This window comes from Archocentrus centrarchus, unplaced genomic scaffold (assembly GCF_007364275.1).
Source record: "Archocentrus centrarchus isolate MPI-CPG fArcCen1 unplaced genomic scaffold, fArcCen1 scaffold_95_ctg1, whole genome shotgun sequence".
NCBI classification, from domain to species: domain Eukaryota; kingdom Metazoa; phylum Chordata; class Actinopteri; order Cichliformes; family Cichlidae; genus Archocentrus; species Archocentrus centrarchus.
Window position 1 is genome coordinate 198610 of NW_022060304.1, and position 23881 is coordinate 222490.

The 23881-nt window shown below is 42.2% G+C and overlaps 1 protein-coding gene across 4 annotated transcripts in view; it reads right to left on the bottom strand.

Annotated features, from left to right (window-relative positions):
* ttll4 (tubulin tyrosine ligase-like family, member 4) overlaps nucleotides 1-23881 on the bottom strand; it is a 43657-nt gene that overhangs the window by 10856 nt on the left and 8920 nt on the right. For 3 of the 4 annotated variants that reach the window (XR_004019741.1, XM_030726035.1, XM_030726036.1), the window contains exons 4-8: nucleotides 18476-18644; nucleotides 18312-18388; nucleotides 18158-18221; nucleotides 5594-5712; nucleotides 1218-1328 (exon numbers count right to left, since the gene is read on the bottom strand). Coding sequence is in view for 3 of the 4 variants with exons in the window: in XM_030726035.1 (XP_030581895.1) it covers nucleotides 1218-1328; nucleotides 5594-5712; nucleotides 18158-18221; nucleotides 18312-18388; nucleotides 18476-18644 (540 nt within the window). In the remaining variant the exon portion in view is untranslated. The remainder of the gene's footprint in view (nucleotides 1-1217; nucleotides 1329-5593; nucleotides 5713-18157; nucleotides 18222-18311; nucleotides 18389-18475; nucleotides 18645-23881) is intronic. The other variant, XM_030726037.1, reaches the window with a different exon arrangement.

Consider the following 23881-nt stretch of genomic DNA (forward strand, 5'->3'; position numbering starts at 1 on the left):
CTTTCAAACAATGTGTCTTTAAACCCTGTCAAATGTACAATTTTGAAACTGTGAGGCTTCAAACAGAGGGAGTACCTTCCAACTCCTTCATTAACCTCCATAGTAATTTCAGAGAGGTGATTTTCTCCAAAGCAGAAATGAGCACCTTTTTTAAACTGCTCCCACGGCCACACTTTTGAGCCCAGGAAAATAAAAATTACACCACTGTTTAGAGCAGGTCCTTGTGACGCTCACAGTTCAAAAATGATTTTGATAGGAGCTACGGTTTTTGACTTAGAAGCAGTTATTTGACAGGTGCACCGAGGCAAATTTGACAGAGTGCATGCATCTCAGCAGGTAAGCAGTGCACCTGGCAGGTGTTTTCAATTGGCGCATTTACAAGCACTCAGCTTGGCAGAGCTCTCCAATATGTATGCTTGCAAACCTCACTGCTTGTGTGACACTACTGTTGGCTCAGTGGTAGAAAAGGGGACCATCAATGCACAAGAAGCAAACAGAGCAGGTTCAAGTCCCACTTTACTCCAAACTTTAAAATTTTTCCATTGAGCATTCATTCACCAGCTTAAACTCTTTCAGCCAGATTTAAGCTCTTTGGAGCATTTCCTTGCATTTCAGCTAGAGACACCATTTAGGCTTTAAAATAAAGCCAAGCCTTTCAGCTATTCAGCTGTTCAGCTATCCAGCTGTTCAGCAGTTCAGCTGTTCAGCTGTGCTTTGAAATGTAATAAGTTCAGCATACATTCAGCTAGAGACACCATTTAAGCTTTAAAATAAAGCCAAGCCTTTCAGCTATCCAGCTGTTCAGCTATTCAGCAATTCAGCTGTTGAAGCTCATCCAGCAAACAAAGTTTCAGCTCTTTGAAGCATTTCTTAGCATTTCAGCTGCAATCTTTCAGCTTGCAGCATTCACAGTGCATTTTCTTCAGGAAATGCTTTTTTTCTAGTTGCTGCTTAAAATCATGAATATACATTTTAATGATGAATAAGATATCTAGTCTAGTCTAATGTGACATCTCAAAGTGAATAGGACACTCAGAGATACATTGAATACAGAGACAAATGATTTATAAAGAATAGAAAGAACAAAAAATGGTGAGCATTCTTGTAAACAAGCCAAAAGCTGCATTATAAAGCAATTACAACATCTAATACCAGAGTTTTTCAAATAACCAATCTCAGCAGTGTGTGTCACTGGACACCAATGTCTAACAACTTACTCTTTGTGACTCTGAAGTGTGATCTAGCGATGGTTTGCTTGACAACATTGGGAGTTATAGTGCTCATCTTCCATTTCAGTAGTCGTCTTTGTTCTGCAGGCAGCAGCTCCACTGCAAAAAACACATCTATGAATTATTTTAACAAGTAAAACATGCTATGCCAACACAGAGTCCAGGTACAATGCTAATATGCTCAGTTAATTTCACAGCAAGACACTGTGAGACATGGATCTAATAACCTTGAGCAGGACTTTGATCATGTAGACCAGGGATCCTCACATCCAGGCCTCGAGACCTGCAGATTTTAGATGTGTCTCTGCTTCAACACACCTGAGTCAAATATAGAAGTCATTAGCAGGACTCTGGAACACTTGACTGCATACTGAGGAGGTAATTCAGCCATCTGATTCAGGTGTGTTGGATCAGGGACACACCTAAAACCTACAGGACACCGGCTCTCGAGTCCTGGATGTGAGGATCCCTGATGTAGACTATGATAACGATACCCACTGGTTTGTGCCAAGAAAATCCTTAATGACTGGACCTTGAAAAAGGTGACTGGACTTCTTTACGTTTCTAGAAGACATTTCACCTCTCATTCGAAAGGCTTCTTCAGTTCTAAAACCAAATGGTGGAGAGTCCCAGGTATTTAAAGCCCAGTGGAGGTTGTTCCCCAAAGGTGTTGGTTGATCCACTATTTATCATGTGCATAATCACATGCGTCAGAGAAACTCAGGAGAATTTTCTCCAAGCATGACATCCCAGTTTACTTCAAACCTAGTCATACTAAGAAAAAAACCTTTTCAATCCAAGGACAAAACTCCCAAACGCTAAGCAACATAGCATATGCTGTGCGGTACATACATTAAATACATTGGAGAAACCACAAACGCATGGCAAAACATTAAAGAGCCACCTCAACGGGACAAGAGTCAGCTGTACATCTGCACCAAAAGAAAAAGGGCATTCTTTCAAAGATGCTAATGTTCCCAATTCAGAGTGAGAAGCTATTTATGTCACTGTCATCACTGAACAGAGGTGGTGAATTATGATATTAACTTTCCCCCATTTATAATGACGTCCTAAGCCCAGGTGCCTCAACCCCCACTCACACCTTTCTTCAGGTGATAGAGTGGGCCAAAGTCTCACAATTTTTTCACACCTTGGTGTATGTGACATAAACAATAGTGGGTCAATAAACACCTCTAGGGGAATGTTTTTTAAGCCTCTTAACACTGATCTAAGAATGAATCAAGACTAAGAAGACACCTATCTGGTGTCTACAACAAACAGGTTTTCTGTTATCTTGATGATAATAACAGACACCCCATACTCCCTGAGCACCTGTGGGAGGTGCTGAGGGAGTATGGGGTGTCGTTGTTGTGGGCCATTCAGTAACTTTACATCTGCAATGAGAGCTTGGTCCGTACTACAAGTTGGACTTGTTTCCCGTGGGTGTTGGACTTCACCAGGGCTGCTCTTTGTCACCGATTCTGTTCATAATGTTTATGGACAGAATTCCTAGGCGTAGCCAAGTGGCGGAAGTCTCATCTCTGCTCTTTGCAGATGATGCAGTCCTGTTGGCTTCATCAGGTGGTGGCCTCCATCCAGCTCACAGTAGAACTGTTCAAAGCCAAGTGTGAAGCGGCTGGCATCAGAATTAGCACCTCTAAGTCTGAAGCCATGGGTTGTCAGCTGGAAAAGGGTGGAGTGACCGAGGTAGAGGACTAATTATCTCAGGGTCTTGTTCATGAGTGGCAGGAGAAGAGTGTGAGAGTGCAGGAGATTGACAACTGCGTCTGCAGTGATGCGGACACGGCACCGGTCTGTCGTGGTACAGAGGGAGCTGAGTGTAGCCGCTTTTCCACTAATGGGGTTCCGGTGCCAGCATTTGAACTGTTCAGCGGTTTTTCCACCACGAACGCACTTGGTGCTCAGCCGAAAAACGGGTTCAACTCGGGCCCCGCAAGCTAGCTGGTCTCGAACCAAGAAAGCGTGACAAAAGCGGCAGAAGGGCGTGACTTTTCCATCTTAACAAAGTTTTCTACCATATTATATGTGTATTACATGAGAAAAGCGAAGCTATTTTCAAGGCTGTGAATTAGGTTGGGTCTTAAGGCTGAACTTGCTGCTTTGTATCAGTTCATATCACAGATAAAAGGATGCAAAGTGCGTACTTGTCGCCTTGCTCGTATTTTCTGTCTGTGTTTACCTCTGTTCTGCACAAAGATGCTGCAGTAGTTTGGTTTGGACCGTAAAATGTGTTCGCAGCACAAGAAAGGGGAGCGTGTTCTCCCACGTTTGCGCTCTTCGGTTTCTGTGTCCAGCCAAGGACCCACCCACACTCATACATAAAAGGAGTGGTTTGCAAGTGCGGTGGAAACGTGGGCCCGTTCCTAAGCTTTTCGCTGGTTCTTTTGGGAACAGCATGGGCATCGGAACCCTGGTGGTGGAAAAGGGTTGTGAAAGCAAAATTGTCGATTTACTGGTCAGTCTGCATCCCTACTCTCACCTATGGTCATGAGGTTTGGGTAGTGACTGAAAGAATGAGATTGCGAATACAAGCAGGAGAAATGAGCTTCCTCTGAAGAGTGGCTGGCCTCTCCCTTAGAGATAGGGTAAGGAGTGCAGCCATTTGACATGGACCCACAAAGTTGCTGCACAATGAGTGCGTATTACGTGCGCAAAGTCAAGCCGGAAGTAAGACTCTGTGCGCTGTAGTGACTCGAGAGTGTTTAGAGTAATTTTTCTCACTAACGGATTGTATAAATATCTCAAAACAAGCTATTTTTCTTCAACGAAATGACAAAGTGACTCATGACAGTGGATTATTATTTATTAGAGGACTTTGTCGCTGATTCGACCGGTTTATCGCTCCGGAATGAACACGAACGAACAGCTGTTACTCAAAAGGCATTTCATAGTAAGTCTAAGTTTTTACTCCCAGCTCGTGCTCGTATTATATGCCGTTTAGATGTAAATATGGATGTCTCGATGGGCTTTCATGGCGGTTATACAATGGCTAAGTGCACTGTTTATTGATATTTGTGATATTTGGTTGGTGGTGGGCTTTGGGCTCCTTTGTGTTTGGGGTTGGGGTAATTGTTTGCGAGGAGGATGTAGGTTGTATATCAGGACAATTGGGAGGATTGTGGGGTTTTTTTTATGTGTATATGTAGAGTTTACATTCACTGTAACTGTTGATCAATATGCAATTTATTTAGTTTGGCGTGTGTGTGAAGGAATCATTAAAAATAGACTGGGGTTTTTGTGAATGAAGGCCAAGCATTTTCCCTCTTTTACAAATTAGGGCAACCTCTGATTTATATGTCCATACTTATAATTAATTCACATTATCAGTAACTTTGTGTATAGCAGAGGATTCCTCAGGGTAGTATCTTTGATTAGAGCCCCCATTGATGACTGTATGTTGAAGCACTGAGGAGTTGCAGCCATTTGAAGTCTGTATAACAAAGGCTGCTCACATGTGGCACTCGGAGTCTCCAAATGGCACATGTGAGACCACGCCTGGACATCAACACACAAAAACCTTTACAAAACAGTAGGTTGTTGTGCTATCGTGATAAAATTTGATATACACGGTAAAAAGACTTCATTCTATAGCTTCATTATATTTTCCAATCCATACCTTCTACTCTCAGTGTGTAGTTACATAAAAACAATTGTCTAATTTTTCTGTGTTCCAAACTTAATAGCTACATACTCATTACAGTTACAGCATTTGCAAAAATGAAAAATATAGGTTGTCTTCTTAACAAAGAGCCCAAGCTTTTGCATGTACTCCAAAGAGTTCAGGAACAGCAGCTGATTTAATTTGGGTATGCTTTTTCAGGCGTTTTTGGTGATTTTGGAGTGGCCAGTTAACAGGTTAAGACTAGTTAACAAATCTGAATTTTTTCCCCCTATTTAATCAAGTAGTAAATTAGTGAATAGGAAGAATGTCTTTTGCCAACTCAAAGACAATATAGCAGTCAGTTGATTCAGTTGTGAATTCACCAGAAATGCAGACCTTTAGATCAAGACCATAATTTCTAGATTAACAAGTACTGCAAATATTTGCAACCTAGCAGCATCCGTGCAGTCTAAAAATATGCAGGAACAGCATTTTTTTTAACCACATCTAGATGATTTTGAGATTTTATGAAGTGTTTTTATCAAGGGCACTGCAATTATGAAACAGAGTTTGGTGACCTCAAAAGACAAGCAGGCATAAATGAGATAATGTAGAATTATTATAAAGTCATAAATCAAGACGTTACAGGGTCTCATAAGTTGTGAAGGCATGAAAATTACCATCACATCTCAGTGATTGTCAGTTAGCTAAATATTATAGTCAAATCTGTCAGAATCCTAACCTTTCTCGTTGGCAGTACTAAAATAGAGGGTTGGAGAGATGAGGGGGAACAAACTGGGAATTAGTGCCGGTTGCTCTTCTTGATCATCTCCTGCCCCCAACAACATCGGCTCCTCGATACTAACAGAAAGACACAAACAGAGAAACCAAAGACAAAGGAGTGAACAACATTCATGATCAATAGATACCTCTGCACCATCATCTCAGTAACAAAGAAACAAAGAAATCTGTTTATTTAAGGTATGATAAAACAAACACCCATGCGCTGACTTCTTTTTATGTAGCCAGTCCAAATGGACAACATTTTTTAAATAGCTTAAGTCATTTAATCTCACAGGACATGTGTATGAGACTCCATTTTCACTGAATATGTCAGTCAACATTAGCTTAGATGAGGACGCACTTAGCTGATTTTTGGATTGGATAACAGGCTGATCATAACTAAAAATATTGGATAGGATATTGAAGAGACCATGCTAATTTATTCAGTTCCACTTTATGTTCTTCTGTGTTTACTGTCAGCAGGAGTGCACTGGTTGCCGGTGGGAAAGCTAAGGCCTCAGTTACACAATGCTCCAAAACATCTGTCCCGCCTGTTGTGGCAGCACAGCCTAAAGTCCCATTTTTCCAATTAGTCACACTCATACATTAGAGCTAGATGTGGACTTCTACAACTTTGCAGCTCTCATTAAGTAAGGCAGCCGATAATCTGCAAAGATATTATTGGCTACATCTGACATTCTTTAGTGTAAAGCCATTTACCAACTGAACAATTCTCAGAGTTGGGATGGCTGTAGCTCAGGAGGTCATCTGCTAATTGGAAGGTTGATGGTTGTTCCAGTCTGCATACCAAAGTAGCCTTAGACCCCATGAACCCCTAAGTTGCTTACTGATGTGTTCATTGGAGTGTGAATATATGTGAATGTTAGAAAAAATATCATCTGATATGATTTTTTTTATTTCCATGTTCAAAGTTTTCTAAACGCAGCCTCTGCAACAGGAATTGTGTCTTCCTATCAGTTATTTCCTTTAATTCCAGTTTTAGTTTTCTCAGGTTGTTAATTATACATTCTTGTGGTGAAGCAGCATAGGCAGTTTCTAAAGATTTAATTTTGTGTGTTTTCTTTATTTTTCTTATGCAAGCAGTAAGATATTATTTTCCTCTGCATTACTGCCTTTCCTGCTTCCCAAAGAACACATGGTGATATTCCAGGCAGATCATTATTTTCTAAATACATTGCCCACTCCTTTTTGAAATAATTAATGAAATCTTGTTCTTTAAGTAATGATGTATTAAATCTCCAGTTCCTAATTGGTGGTGTGACTCTCTTCTGTGTCAGAGAGAGAGAGACACTGGTGCATGATCACTGATAGTGATAGGATGAATCTGTGTGTCTGTGATATCCATCATCATGGAGCTGCAAACTAAAAAGTAGTCTAAGTGAGAGTGTGAGTGGTGTACTGCTGAGAAAAAAGTATAATCCCTCAGACTGGGGAGATGTGAATGCCAAGCATCACAAAGATCAAAATCCTTCATGTATTGTTTAAGAATGTCTGCAGACTGCCAGTTCCTTTGACTCACTGCTGTAGTGAGCCTGTCAATATCTGCATTAAACACCAGGTTGAAGTCTCCTACTATCATAAGTATCATATCAGATGTGTTTCCTGTAGAAACACAATGTCAGATTATAAATCATTTAACTGATTAATAATTTTGACTCGCTTTTCCCTCGAACCAACTCCGCGTACATTTCATGAGACAAACTTCAGTGTGCTCATGTTTAAACTAGCTGGTGGATTGTTGTGTGTTCACTAAAGGTGTATGTGTGTGCACGCTGTATGTTGTTATGTGCCTGTCCTGCATAGCTGTGTATGTGCTGTATGTTTGTGTGGCAAATTGCAGCATTAAAGAAAATGCAATCATATTGCTGAGTGCGGAAAGTGAAGGGAAGGGGTGTGAAAAGAGACGTAAATGAAAAAAACAGTACAATCACCAGAAAAACATTCCGAAAGTGATCTAAAACAACAATGTCAAAATTGGGGTTAAAAAAAAAAAAAAAATCCCAAAAACAAAACAAAAAACAAACAAATAAGCAAAAAAAACCCAACAACACAGTATGCTGATTAATTCAGCATTAACTGTTCTATGCAGACGTGCCTATTGACCCAGTTAAATAAGAAGAAAGAAATGTTGGTGTGGACACAGATCACCTGGTCGAGCAATACAGCCAATTCATGGTATTTTGATCACAATAAAGTTATCCGTTCACATAAAGTTTATCGACTGCGATGACAGCCCGGGAGCCTCCTTGCATGAACTTTTTCCAGATTGGGAGCCTGAAAATATGCAGTTTTCCCTCATGCTGTGGGCCCGTAGCTCGATAACCTTTTTTTAAATTTTTTAATTTTCTTCTGAGAGCTGGGTCATTCCCTCGGTGAGGGATTTCATCGACTCCCTGAGGACGCAGTTTTCCGCAGCTAGTGTTTCCGCCTGCTGCTGGCTGAATTCTACAGATTCCCACAAGGTCTGAAACTCTTGGTGGAGGATTTCCACTAGGGCCAGGTGAGCAACAAAGCTTGACAACTTGCTATTTATGGACTGAAAATGTCCACAGTGTTGCTGGTAGGTGGAGATGCCGTCTCAGGGAATCTTTAGGGCAGGTTCTCTTTTGATGGTGGAGGAAGTTGGTGTCTTGTCTGTGTTCAACAAGATGACTCATTCAAAACACCCGTCAATATAATGCAGTAAACTGTCCAGGTCCTCGTCACCATCCTCCAGGTTGCTGAAGATAATTAAAATTAAGCTGGAAATCTATATACATTTATTTCATTTAACGCTGTCTGGCAGTGAATTGGCGGAAAAAACTAACCACTCAAGAGTTTGTAGTTAGCGTCATGCCACCATGTGCAATGCTGCTGAGATTCACAAAGTCTCGCTTTACTACAGCATAGCGTTTCGCTCCAGAGAGAGATATCTCTCCAGCGTGCCCTGGGTCTGCACCGAGACCTCCACTTGGTAGGAAATGCTGGAACACCTCACCCAGGAGGCGAGGAAATGCTGGAACACCTCACCCAGCAGGCTTCCTAGTCAGATGTCTAAACCACCTCAATTGGTTCTTTAAAATGTGGAGAAGTGATGGCTCTCCCAAATGACTGTACTCCTCACCCTATCGCTATAGGAGAGCGATAGCTTCTTTTATAGCTTCGCTATAAAAGCTTCGCTTCGCTATAAAAGAAGCTATTTTCCACAGCTAGTATCCATGATTACTTTGATTCACTACTAAGAGCTTGTGACCACTGATGAGTGCAGGAACTTAGATCATATGGTCAACTGACAGCTTCACTTTCACACTCCACTCTCTCTTTACCACGAAAGACCGGTACAGTGCCCACATCCCTGTAGATGCATCCCCAGACCATCTGTCAATCTCCCGATGCACTCTCCCTCACTTGTAAACAAGAAATGAAAATACTTGAACTCCTCCATTTGGGTGAGCAACTTGTCCATTATCCTGAGTGGGGCTCCACTTTTTTTCCAGCAGAGAACCAGGGCCTTGAATTTGGAAGTGTTGATTGCTTTTCTTGCTACAAACAACCCCAGTATGAGCTGGAAGCCACCACCTGATAAAGCCAACAGAACCACATCATCGACAAAAAAGCAGAGACAAGGTCCTGAAACCACGAAATTGGAAACCTTCCATGACTTGACTGCACCTAGAAATTCTTTCCACGAAAAAATTATGAATGAAACAAAAGACAAAAGGCAACCCCAGCGGAGTCCAAAACCCAATGGGAACGAGTACGCCTCAATGCTGGCAATGTGTATCAATGCAGTTGTACTGGAGTAATAGTAAATACTATTGTTACTAATAATAACTAATACTAATTCAGTAAAATTAATTTCAGTTTTAATTTAATAAGATAGCAAAGTAAAGTTCAAGTCATGGCAGACACTGTCACTACATAGGAAAAATATATTACATCTCATCCTTACAGTGAGGAATACAGCTGGTATCAAATTGGTACTGAAAAAGTCTAATCTTAGAGACAAGTGTTGAGAAGAGAGATTTTCAACTGTCTGCAGTCAGTCCAGAGGTGGGCAACCACACCAAACCTTTCTTTAAATTGTTACAATTAAGCAAACTACAGCAACATTAAAAAGCAATGCATTTAGAGTTACATTGACCAAATTTTGTAACACAAGTCAAGTTCACAGTTGTACTGTAATGTGACGCTTGTTTGATGTCAAGTCTCTTACTCCACTCACACAAAGTAAGAGGCAGACCTTCTGATAGAACAGTTTTGCTAGTGGAGATCCAAAGATGGCCGAACATTACAGAAACAAATAACAAATATTAAATGGCATGTATTTTTTGTACACACAGTCAACTCCATCAGATAAATATGCTAAAACACTCACATGACAGTCATATGAAGGACAGATGATCTTTCTCAACTGAAATTCTTCCGCAGCTGACAGGTACGTGACATAAAGCAACTATCGCTTTCAGGGAGTGGGAGTGGAGTGTCAGTGTATGTAGATGAACATAAACAAATGAGTGGTGTTAAAAGGGGGGAAGAAGTGACAATAACAGTCCCTATCCAGGCCATTTTAACAGAGAATCCGCTCCTAGTCTTTGGTAGGGAGTTCTACCATTGAGGCCATCACAGTGGACAACAATATGATGTACAATGCAGCAGACCTTTCCACCACACTCTGCTGCTTTCAGCCCCTTTTAACAATACAGTGAGAGAGGATGAAAGAGAGCCCGAAAGAGTTCACAAGCTCTGATGGATGGACATTTGACACTAGTTTAGGAGAAACATAGAACAACAGGCCCTGAAAAAGATGTTCAAATCTTTATATGTAAGCTTCTGAAGAAAATGGGAAAAAACTACAAATAACGTCATAGTATAACTACTGGTTACTGAAAGACTGGAACTGCTGCAGCTCAGGTGGTATGTCAGGTCAGGATTTCTGTGCCAATTCTATTTTCTCCCACCTTCACAAAAGCTACTTAGAGTCAGGTATTCCAGTTAGGAGAGGACACTGGAATTGTGAGTTTTCAATGCAAACCTCCTTGTAGATAAAGTCACACAAAGCGTGATTACTGAAAAAGTTCCTAAGAAAGCATGGCTGGTGTGAACTATGCCTCAGTCACTTTCACAGGACCTTAGAAGAAGCACAAAGAAGCATTTCAAAAACCATTATTATTAATCCACAACCTGACAAACTGTCTTAAAGTTCAATACTGTTGCTACTCTCCCTAAGAGTGGGTGTCCTGCAAAGATCACACTAAGATTATTATGCGCAATCCTGAAAGAGGTGAAAAAGAAACCATAACAATCACAACTGCAGCAATCATGTGTCTACTATAAGAGAATCATGATAAAGATAAGGAGGATGTATCAGTGGAAGAGCACCAAATCTTTCTTCATTAAATTAATAAAAAAGATTGTGGCATGTCTCAAGCTCACAAATGTCCACCTGGATGTTTAACAAACTGTCACAGTAATTTCCTGGCAAGGCTCAGGCTTTGTCCTTCCTGGATGTGCTGTCCCCCTACCACGCCACGGTGTACAACAGAACACTTGTTATGATGGACTGACAAAACATCCCCAGGAGATTCCTGCAGATGTTAGAAGACTGCAGCCTCCTCAGGAAGTACAGCTTGCTGTTCAGCCACAGTTCAAGATATTTGTAAAAGTCTACAGCCTCCACCTCTATTTCCTCAATAAGAACCAGTCGTGACCTTGGTCTGGACTTCCTAAAGTCAATGACCAGCTCCTTGGTTTTGTCTTGAGCTGCAGTTGGTTCCTGTGGTACCAGACAGCAAAGTTACTCATCAGGCTCCTATACTCCTCCTCTCTGTCATCAATGACACACCCCCAATGGCTGTACCATAAGCAAAATTCTGAATGTAAAACAACTCAGAGAAGTAGCAGAAATATGCAGTGTACATGGTGAAGAGAAGTCCCCTGGGGTGCTCCAGTGCTGCTGATCACGGTGTCAGACGTGATGTACTTCAGCCTGTTGGTGAGGTAGCTGGAGATCCAGGTAACCAGGCAAGGGTCCACTGGCATCCTGTTCAGTTTATCCTGAAGCATAAGGAGAAGGATGGTTTTAAAGGCCCTTGAGAAATCCAAGAAGAGGATCCTCTGTGTCGCTTCCCTTATCCAGGTACACATGCGCTTGGTGTAGCAGGTAGAGGATGGCGTTCTCCACACCAGCCTGCCCAGTATGCCAGCTGCTGACCTGGTCATGTTGCATCTAGGGTCTGAGAAGGCTAAGAAAGAGCCTCTCCAATGGCTTCATTGTGAGGCAAGTGCCACCGGTTCAGAATTAATTCAATTCATTATATCGGTCCTTCTTAGGAAGTGGAAGAATTGACTCTTTTCCTGTTTGTAAACAATGATGACGTAGGTAACAATGAGCGTGCACTTAGGAAACAGAAATATGGTGGAGTTTAACCTGTTAACTGGCAAGGGCCCGCCCGCGGGCCCTCTGTAGCGATTTCCGACTTTGAAGCCTCATAGCGTCACAGTAACGCTGCCGTTCGCCCTCACGATGCTTTTATATGACAGACTAGACCCTCAGAATTCGATTGACACCTCATTTAGCCAATCATGTTATGAAATGGATTTTCCAGAGCCAATAATATCCAGAGAGCGTCATGTGACATTTAAGGACATGCCCCCAAATGTTCTCCAATCGTTCTTATTGGTCAACTCTAACCCGAAATCTAAAAGCACAGATGGATAGCCAATAAAATTCCCGACACGTGGGTATATGGCACTATGGGGTGTGTTTTCACATGAAGGCATAAACTCCCTGCGTATTCAGTGCGTAGTCGGTGCGTCCTCCATGCGTAAACCAAACAGGAAGTAGGAGTCTATGCGCTGACGTGCATAAACAGTATTTACAATGTTTTCTCTCGGCAACGGATTGTCAGAATGCATCAAAAACAGACTACATTTATTCAACGAAGTGACTAAATGACTCACGAGAGTGGATTATTTTGTATTAGAGAATGTCGTCGCTGATTTGACCAGTTTTATCGCTGCAAATGAACACCTGTTACTCAGAAGGCAGAAGGTAAGTTTTTATTCTCAGCTCGTCCTCGTATTATATGCCGTTCTGATGTAAATATGTATGTAATGCTGAGCTTGGCATGCACCATTACACAGAAAATATAACCGTGCGCCGCTGTGGCGCCACTTATATTGTGTGTTTGCGTGGGCGCTGTATAGTGGTGTGATTTACATATTGAAAGGTGCCAGGTGTTTGGGGGTAGGGAAAGGTGTACTGTAAGTATTGATTGGGGGTTTCGCGGGCTTCTCTATTACGTCAGCATCACCTGATAAAAGGGCAAGGTGAGGTGGACAACGTCTCAGAGCTTCATTTGAGATTCGTCGTGATCGCATCGTTGTTTTGGAGTTTTGCGAAATGGCACAGCGGGCCGCCGGCAAGACCAAGTTCAGCGCTCAGGAGGTTGTGGAATTGCTCACACGGAGAGAGAGTGATGTTTCAGCATCAGACTTTTCGGGTTCAACTGATGATCCAACATCAGAAGAAGTTCGTTTTCCGATGGAGATGACCAGTAAGTGTCTAAAGTTTTACAAGTTGGGGGTGGGGGTTATTGTATGGGAGGAGGTTGTACATTTTGTATCAGACAAGGACTACTGGGAGGATTGTGTGGTTTTTATTTTATGTGTGTATGCACTGTCTGCATTTACTGTAACTTTTTTTGATATACAATGTATTTATTTGTGTGTGTAAGGGAATCACTGAAAAATGACTGGGTTTTTGGTGCATGAAGGCCTGACATTTTCCTTCTTTTACAAATTAGGGGAACCTCTGATCATGAGTGGCAGCCAGCCAAAGAGAAGATGGTGGAAGAGGCTTCTTCATCTGATGAAGAGGATCTAATGCCTGTTACAGCACGGGCCAGAAGGGCCAGTGCACCACATGTGACAAGCCATTGTGCTTTGTCCCAAACAGAGACTGTTATAACCGGTGGCACATTGAAAATTCCATGTGAGGGGGGGTGGGGGTAGAGCAGAATAATTTTAAATAGTTGCAGTTTGCTGTGCTGTGTTTTTTTTTTACATTACTCTGAAAAATAAAATAGCATTTACAGAAATGGTGATTTGTTTTGTGACTAGTTTTTTTTTTACAATGTACAATAGTGTCATTCATATTTTATTGGATTAATATGGCTTTATTTATGATTTATTCAGTAATTTTGTGTGTAGTACAGGATTCCTCAGGATAGTATCTTTGATTAGAGCCCTCATTGATGACTGTATGTTGAAGCATTGAGGAGTGGCTGTAGCTCAGTGGGGTGGCTGTAGCTCAGTGGGGTGGCTGTAGCTCAGTAGATAGAGCAGGTCACCTACTGATCGGAAGGTCAGCGGTTCGATTCCTGGCTACTCCAGGCTACATGCCAATGTATCCTTGGGCAAGATACTTAACCCCAAGTTGCTCTCCGACCGTCCTGTCGGAGTATGAATGTGTGTGAATGATAGTTAATTAAAAGCACTTAGCTTAGTAGAAACATGGAAGTGCTTGTATGAATGTGAGTGCATGGGTAAATGTAAAACATGTTGTGTAAGCGCTTTGAGTGCTCTGATTGAGTAGAAAAGCGCTATATAAGAGCTAGTCCATTTACCATTTACCATATTTGATCACTTATTTTTTGACATTTTAGGGGAAGCTGAGCTTCCCTTGCAGTCTTAGAGCAATCGCCTCTGATACACAGCTGAATCCAATTATGAGAAAGGGTTAAGGTGGCCAATTGCAAGTGTTTCTCCTCTTTTCATCTTCTCTGAAGAGTGGCAACATGGGAGCCTCCAAACAACTCCCAAATGAGTTGAATACAAAGATTGTTCAACATCCTGATTTAGGGGAAGGATCCAAAAAGCTCTCTCAGAGATTTCAGCTGTCAGTTTCCACTGTGAGGAACATAGTAAGGAAATGGAAGACCACAGGCACAGTTCCAGTTAATGCCCGTAAAGGCAGGTCAAGAAAAATCTCAGATAGGTAGAGGCGAAGGATGGTGAGAACAGTCATAGTCAACCCACAGAGCAGCTCCAAAGACCTACAACATCATCTTGCTGCAGATGGTATCACTGTACATCGTTCAACAATTCAGCGCACTTTCACAAGGAGAAGCTGTATGGGAGTGTAATACAGAAGAAGCCTTTTCTGCACACATGCCACAAACAGAATCACTTGAGGTAAACTAAAGCACATTTGGACAAGACAAGAGTTATTTGGACATAACACTGGGCGTATGCATGGTGGAAAAAGAACACAGCACTCCAAGACAAACACTTGGTACCCACAGTAAAATTTGGTGGTGGTTCCATCATGCTGTGGGGCTGTGTGGCCAGTGCAGGTACTGGGAATCTTGTTAAAGTTGAGGGTCGCATGGATTCCAGTCAATATCATTAGATTCTTGAGAACAATGTTCAAGAATCAGTGACAAAGTTGAAGCTGTGCCGGGGCTGGATACTTCAACAAGACAACGACCCTAAACACTGCTCAAAATCTACTGAATCATTCATGCAGAGGAACAAGTACAACGTTCTGGAACGGCCATCTCAGTCCCAGACCTGAATATTATTGAAGATCTGTGGTGGGATTTAAAGCGGGCTGTCCATGCTCAGAAACCATCAAACATGACTGAACTGGAGATGCTTCAGAAAGCAGAATAGTCCAAAATGCCTTCAACCAGAATCCAGACTCTCATTGGAAGCTATAGGAAGCTTTTAGAGGCTGTTATTTCTGCAAGAGGAGGATCGACTAAATATTGATTTTTTTATTGGGGTGCCCAAACGTATGCACCTGCCTAATTTAGTTTAAATAATTATTGCACACTTTCCGTAAATCCTATAAACTTCATTTCACTTCTCAAATATCACTGTGTTCATCTGCTATATGGCTCATTGCAAACAAGTCAGAGAACTAAGTCCTCACAGCAAATTGTACCTGCATGGCAGCGCGAGGACTGGATTTTGTGGACCATAAGGCGCACTGCATTATAATGCACACTATCAATGAACGGGTCTATTTTCATACATAAGGCGCACCGGGGTATAAGGCGCATGATAAAACATATGTAGAACGAACAAAAGCGTCAGGTAAGTCGAACTTTATTCAACTCATTCACAATATTGTTCAGTTGTAACAAATACAGAAAAATACACACATTTTAAATCATTCATCTTCCACAAATCTATCAAATTCCTCATCTTCAGTGTCTGAGTTGAACAGCTTGGGCAATTTGGGCATCAAGCATGCCGGGTTCCCTCTCGTCATTATCTGAGTCAGTCTCGTTGTTGTTACTGTTTTGTTTTGGTTGTGGCACACACCAACCATTTAATTGTTAATAAAAGGGAAACTTTTGCTGGCAATCTCTCGCCATCTTCTTCAATGTCTTAACAGACACTACAATATATTCTTTATTAATGAGGGTAAGAACAAGTCATTTCTTCATTTTATATATAAGCCCTTCATAAATCCTGTGCATCAGTATATTTACCGATATAAGCAAAGAAAAAATATTAAAAAAAAAAAAAAAAAGGAAATCCCTTTTTGACACAATACCGGAAACCTGAAAACTCCGCTGTCACCGTGTTTTGTGTACTCGTAGTGCTCGTACTGCTCGTACGCTGTGGCGTCGCCCGGACCTCTCTTTGGCACCAAGGAGGACAGCACACACACCCCCGGACCTCGATTCGTCCTTTAGCAACTTTTGAGACAGCCCACAGCAAGTTTTGTTACACAAAAGTTGGCAAAACTGTGCCGGCCGCGATCGCCAGATTACGCACAAATATACAGGCCAGCATAGATGGAAATAGGCCAGGAACATGTTGAATAAAATCCATCATCGTTTTCTGTGGTTTACAGCATAACGTTTCCATTTTTGGAACACTTCTTTGTTGAATTTATCTCCGGTGGCTTTGCTGCTTTCCACACCTGCTGCGCTGCACTCACAGCTTGTTCCTGTCTAATATCATCAGTAGAGTCATTTTGTGAATCGATGATAGACTATTTTACAGAATTCAATGAGGCCTTTGAACTGATCTGCGAGACCGGAGGAAATATCGCTGCAGACCACACAATGGTGCAGTGGTGTGGATGCCTCGGCCATCGGCGGTCAGACGGCAGCACTCAAATTACACAAACGGCGCGAAATTTTCTAACTATTTGAAAAGCATACGCTGGGTGTTACACTTGCCCCCCCCTACACTTTGTACGCTCTGAAAAATGTTGATATTTGTTAAGCGTCCCTTACCAAGGTCGCACTAAAACATACTGACAGATTTTGAGCGCAGTGTACCACATAAAATTGGTTCAAGGTCAGTAAGCACAACAAGAATCCATACATACGGTGCACTGCCGATTTTTGAGAAAATTTAAGGATTTTAGGTGTGCCTTATAGTCCAAAAAATACGGTACTTTGTCAAATTGCTTTTCTATTAAAATTAAATAATTAAATAATACATTAGACAGAAAGCAACAGACAGTGCCAGACTAAATTCAGGCCTTTGGGCAATATGTTCATCTTATTTATGACCTTCTCGGTCTTGGAGAAGAATATGTTTATCTTATCCTTAAAGGTTTTGCCAAGACATGTACATCTGTGTCTAAGGAGGTGTGTGTAGGTCATCGCACCCTGTTGATAAGGAGAATAAAACTGCCAAGTCATGACTGGGAATATGTGATGGGGGAGGTGTGTGCTTCTTTTACGGAGCTCTTATTGCTGATTGGAGAAGCTCGTGCCATGATGCCGGAACCAACCACTGTTTTTGAATTGATAGCACTTGTAGATAGCGCTTGTAGTATAAGATTGTTATGTTTAGCTTAGAGCAGTGCTCTTCTGGGGAGGGGAGTACAGGCAGCTGACTGGGAAGGCCTGTGTCTCCCTGAACAAGACTGCCCACATGTACATGTGATATCTTCTAATTCTTTAATATATTAAATGTTATATTTTTTTAATTAAAGTGTTTTAGGAGTCTTCTTTCACAAATAAAAAACATGCACTAACACTGGTATGTAGTTTGAGGTCTGCATTTTCAATACAAATTAAACTGGAGACTCACCGAGGCTGCATCCTGCTGTTATTTATCTTAAATCGACAATTTCATTTGGACGTGCAGGTGCGTCTGTCAACTCGAGAGGGCCAAAAATAGAGATTGTTTTTTCAAATTTTCTGGATTTCCTAATTTTTTTTTTAACCCTTGACTCGTGATCTAGGGGGTCAATGGCCATCTTTCACGTAAATTCAATATGAACCAGGCTGGTATTTTTTCTGCAATTCTGTTAACAAACAAAAAGGTAAACATCCCAAAAGCAATACCCTGTTTCCCCTCCGGAGGTGGAGTAAAAAAGGCAATTTTTTCTCTTAATAATAACCTCATTATTGTGTGTAAAATTAAATTACTGAATTTTAACACAGGACTCTGACCCTTTTAAAAGAAAAGTTGCCAGGTGGACATAGAGGGTTTTATATCTGAACTCTTCAGTGTGCGTACGTGCGTTTTTAGCATGTCTTACCTGGAGAGGACAGTGATGGATGTTCTGGATGAAGTGCAAATGATGGATGAGCAGTCTGACTCATCTAAAAATGACAGTGGTTATCATCAATAGAACAAACTGTCAGTTGATTAATTGCCAAACAAGTATGATGCAGTTTAATTGAACACCTTACCACCATCACTACCAGCATTTTCCAGCTCATCAGGCAGCTCCTCTTCTTCTCCATCTATTTGTGCAACATACACTGGGCTGGGGGGAAAATGAACACAAGGTGAAATACTCTTGAGTAAAGCTGTGAAAGAGGAAAACCTGAAATTCAAACCAGATGATTCTCACCCACAGGGCTGAGTCTCTTCAAGCAGGCATTCCTGTGTCAGTGAGGCAGAAGAAAGAGATGGGAAGGAAGATAATGCTGAGGCTGGGTATCCCTGCCTTGTGAGGTGAATAGCTGAGATCTGATTGGTCACTGAGCCCACCAAAGCTCCTGCAGGACAGCAGGGCACATCTGTATGTGAAACAAGAGTTATGCAGGGCAACTTGTATGGAAAACCATACCACACTGTGATTCCAAAAGTGGGATTCATACTGAATAATTTGTATACATTATCTTTAAAAAAAAAAAACAAAAAAAACAAACAATCCTCCTTTATTTCAATCAGGAAATTAAATCTTGAAAATCTTAAGAAATCTAAAGAATCTGATTTGGGAGAGTGTCCTGGGCAGGGTTACCCTAGCATGTTTTTTTTCCGAACCATTTAATTGTTTTGCAAAAAAAAAAAAAAAGATTTTTGGAAAGGACGGTCCGTCCGTTAAGTCAAACCTATGATTCAAGAGAAACAATGCAGTTTTCATCCTGGTCGCAGAATGCTGGACCAGCTCATTATCCTCTCTAGAATATCTGAGTTTGCGTGGGAGTTTGCCCATCCAGTCTACAAGTGTTTTGTGGACTTGGAAAAGGCATTCAACCGCATACCTTGGGATATCTATGGGACATGCTGCGGGAGTATGGGGTGTCTGTATGCTCTGCACTCAGTCCCTGTACAAGCGAGCGCTTGGTCCGTTTTGCCAGCAATAAGTCAGAGACTAATTTCCTGTGGGTGTTGGACTTCGCCAGGGCTGCGCTTTGTCACCATTTTTATGGACAGAATTTCAAGGTTTAGCCAATGTGGCGGAAGGTTTCCGCCTTGGTGGCCTCAGAATCTCGTCAGGTGGTGGCCTCCAGCTTGCAGTGGAATGGTTCGCAGCCGAGTGTGAAGCGTCTGGCATGAGAATCAGCACCTCTAAGTCTGAGGCCAATGTCCTCAGCTGAAAAAGGGCGGAGTTCCAGCTCAGGGATGAGCTGTTGCCCCAGGTGGAGCTACTGGAGGTGGCTAGGGAGAGGGAGGTCTGGGCTTCTCTGCTTAGGCTGCTGCCCCCACGTCCCGGCCCCAGGTAAGCGGAGGAAAATTAATAAATGAATGAATGGATGGATGGATGGATGGATGGATTGACGGACGGATGGATATTATACTGATTACTCCTTTGATTAATTGATTTATCAGATAATAAATATTTCTGTCTTAATAAGGTCTTTTAAAATTAACTGCGCATTTGTTTCCACTTTAGAAATTGTGATGCTTTAGATTTATTGTAGGGTTTTTATCTAACAATATAATGCACCTTGAGGTGACTGTTGTGATTTGGTGCTATATGAATATTAAGTTTTTTGAAGAAAATATTTTCTTAAATGCAAATATAAATAAGCTCAAATACAGTAACATCAAATAAAATAAGGCATACATACAACCTAAACTAAGGCCTAAAATAAAATTTTTTACACCTTTACACTGTGTCTTTGGAATGCTTTAAAGAAGCAAAATGAGTTCTGACAGAATTGTATCAGCTGGACAAGCTAGATTTGGTGTGTGTTCATGTGCTTTTATGCCCTATAATGTGAGTGCAGCAAATGAGCAAGGATGCATAGATGTAAGCCTTTATATGGTTACGTGGTAGCTACAATGAAGGAAAGTGAGCATATCACTCTTCAATGTAAATCAATGTATGAATGTAAACTTGGGAGGTCGCTAACTAACCTTTATCAGTTTCCCATTCTTTGTCAGGTGGAAGATTCAAGGTCCAAAAGTGACTAGTGTGTAATAAAAACTTGACAAAAAAATACACTGCTCTACACCCGTGTGTGTGTGTGTGTGTGTGTGTGTGTGTGTGTGTGTGTGTGTGTGTGTGTGTGTATGCATTTTGTGCTCGGTGTGCTGAGAATTTCAGCTCTTAGCTACCAGAAAGTAATAAAAAAAAAACTTTACTGAAGACCAGCTGGAGGTCCTTCATCGAGCACCTGATCAGCAAGTATCAACGTGAAGAAAAGAGAACTTTGTAGTTGCTCCATCCACCAGTGTTTGTTTCACACAATGAAAAATCTACAGTAAATCTATGAAAGCTAAAATATGCAGATGAACTGTTAAGAAGACAAAAGTATTTCTTATTCACTTACTTGATTAATCGATGGAATAATCAATAGAATACTAGATTACTAAATTCCTCAAGATTCCTCAAGCTGGCAACTCTGACCATCTAGCAGTCCTGTTCACTTCTGAATCCCACTGACACGCCTTCTATAGTGGAAGCAGTGTCTGGGGACGAGGGAGATGACTTGCCCATCACTGGGGACGAGGTCACTGAGGCAGTTAAACAACTCCTTGGTGGCAGGGCCCCTGGGGTGGATGAGATTCACCCTGAGTTCCTGAAGGCTCTGGATGTTGTAGGGCTGTCTTGGTTGACACGCCTCTGCAACATCGCGTGGAGATCTGGGGCAGTGCCATTGGATTGGCAGACCAGGGTGGTGGTCCCCATCTTTAAGAAGGGAGACCGGAGGGTGTGCTCCAACTTTCGGGGAATCACACTCCTCAGCCTCCCCGGTAAGGTCTATGCCACGGTGCTGGAAAGGAGGGTCCGCCCGTTAGTCGAACCTCGGATCCAGGAGGAACAATGCAGTTTTCGTCCTGGTCGCGGAACGCTGGACCAGCTCTTTATCCTCTCAAGGATATCTGAGTGAGCGTGGGAGTTTGCCCAACCAGTCTAAATGTGCTTTGTGGACTCGGAGAAGGCATTCAACTGTGTCCCTCGGGGTATCCTTGTGGGAGTATGGGGTGTCTGGCCCATTGTTGTAGGCCATACAGTCTCTGTACACACACATTTGTATACATACCTATACACATATATAGGTCATTCCACACTAAACTGTACAAATGTGTTACATAGATGTTAAAAAAATGATTATTTTCATTATAGCCGGGAGGTTTTATTCCCAAAATGACACATTAATAATTAAATTGACCTCAACATATTGGCAGCTCTATAAAATGTCAGCTGGACATGCCCAAAACAATGATGGAAAAGAATGCTTTTTTTTTTTTAAATCTATCAAACCAAAATGAATCCCAGCTATCTGAGAAAAACTGCAAATTAAGGACAGGTAAATCACACACTTGTGTCCCAAACAAAAGACAGTTCAAATTCAGCGTGGTTGGCCACTGCTATTAAACTTCACATTTTAGCTAAAAAATTGTCATAATTCAATAGGTAGAGATGCTAAAGTATTTGTACTTTACCTTGGTTAAAAATCCATGGATTATTACTTTGATGTAACTTTAGATGTAATTTTGGTGACACGAGAAATCATCTGATAAATAACGTACACTGCCTCCGGGACACCAAATAGCAATATGTACGTACATGGGCTACCTAATTCAGCCGCTTAGTGCTGTAAAATCCCCTGACAGTAATTCTGGAATTGTTTCTATTGTTTCAGACGAACAGCTGATCGGAACACCAAAAATGTTTTTGTCTTGGATACGTTTTTATTCTTCAGTGTGCTTTAATTGTTTGATGACATTTTGGGATATTAATGCCAGGCTGAATTGCTATTTATTTCAAATAAGCAATCTACTATGAGTACTTCTGGGAGAGCAGTAAAAGGGATGAATGGATGGAAATGGTTTCGCCCACCACAGAACACGTCAGAACACGATTTCTGAACAGATTTTTGCTATCAGATTTTCATCAAAAATCTTTTTTTATGCCTTTGCTATATAAATTCCAGCATTAATTCATTTCTTAAAGTTCTTAAAGGACAGAGATTTAAAGTTAAGGTCCTTACTTATCAGGGTTCTAACTAGCAGTTGATTGCCTGGTGCTGCACCTGGCTGAGGTGCTGTCGCAGAGAATTTCAGCTGTTAGCTATCAGAACGGATCGCTATCATCACAATTTGGACAGACTAGTCCAAGATGGCGCTGCGAATGGATGCCCTGGTACTTCGGTGCGCTCTGTTTTGTTTGTTTTTGTGCGTTATTTCTGTGTCTGGACACTCTTCTGGGTATTCTTACACCAGAGAAGAGCTTTTCAACATTAGGTCCACAACACCTTCGGATTTATTTCCTGTTTTTGGCGCATCTGCGGCGGATTTATTACACACTCTGGCCCAGAAAGTGAGACGCCGAAAGAGAGGGAAGCGCGCTGGCGTGCTTGTGAGGCTAAGGAGACGTGGATTACGCACAGCCTTACCTGGGATTTTCCTCTCCAACGTGCGTTCACTTAGGAACAAAATGGACGAACTGATACTGATGAGGAGCATGAATAGAGACTTTTCCAAATCCTGTGTGTTATGCTTCACGGAGTCATGGCTGTGTGAGGAGATACCGGACTGCGCGCTCCAGTTGGAGGGATTTCATCTCCTCCGCGCAGACCGGCAAGCTGCGCTTTCCGGCAAGGCTACAGGTGGAGGAGTCTGCTTCTACATAAACAGTGGCTGGTGTACGGATGTGACAGAGATTGCTAAGCACTGCTCTCCCTCACTGGAATATCTTTTCATTCACTGTAAACCGTTTTACTCTCCGCGGGAGTTCGCTTCATTCATACTGGCTGCTGTTTACATCCCGCCGGACGCGGACGTGCACGAGGCCCAGTGCGCGCTCACAGAGCAGATTCTGTGCATGGAGCGGACATACCCGGACTCTCTTATCATCGTACTTGGGGACTTTAATAAAGCCAGCCTGAGACAGGAACTTCCCAAATATAAACAATATATCACATGTCCGACCAGAGAGGAGAAGACATTAGACCACTGCTACAGCACGATAAGCGGGGCTTATCACGCAGTGCCCCGCGCTGCACTCGGCCTCTCTGACCACGACATGATCCACCTGATCCCCGCGTACAGACAGAGGCTGAAGCTCTCAAACCTGTGGTGAGGACAACAAAGCAGTGGACCCGTGAGGCTGTGGAGGAGCTCCGCACATGCTTCGAAACTACAGACTGGGACTCAATGAGGGCTGCCTGTGACAGTCTGGATGACTACACGGACACTGTAACCTCGTATATCCACTTCTGCGAGGACAGCATTGTGCCATCACGCACCAGGGTGTGTTATAACAGTGACAAACCCTGGTTTACTCCCAAACTGAAGCAGCTGTGGATAGAGAAGAGGGAGGCTTTTAAAAGTGGGGACAAAGACTGCTACAAAGAGGCCAAGTACAGGTTTAGCAAGGAAGTGGCCACTGCTAGATCACATCACTCTGAGAATATACAGCAGCAGATCTCAGAGAACGACGCGGCCTCTGTATGGAAAAGTTTTAGGCAGATTACCAACTACAAGCCTAAAACCCCCCACTCCACAGACGACCTACAAACTGCAAATAGACTGAACGAGTTCACAAATATTCACCCCCCAACCTCCCCCACTCCCCACA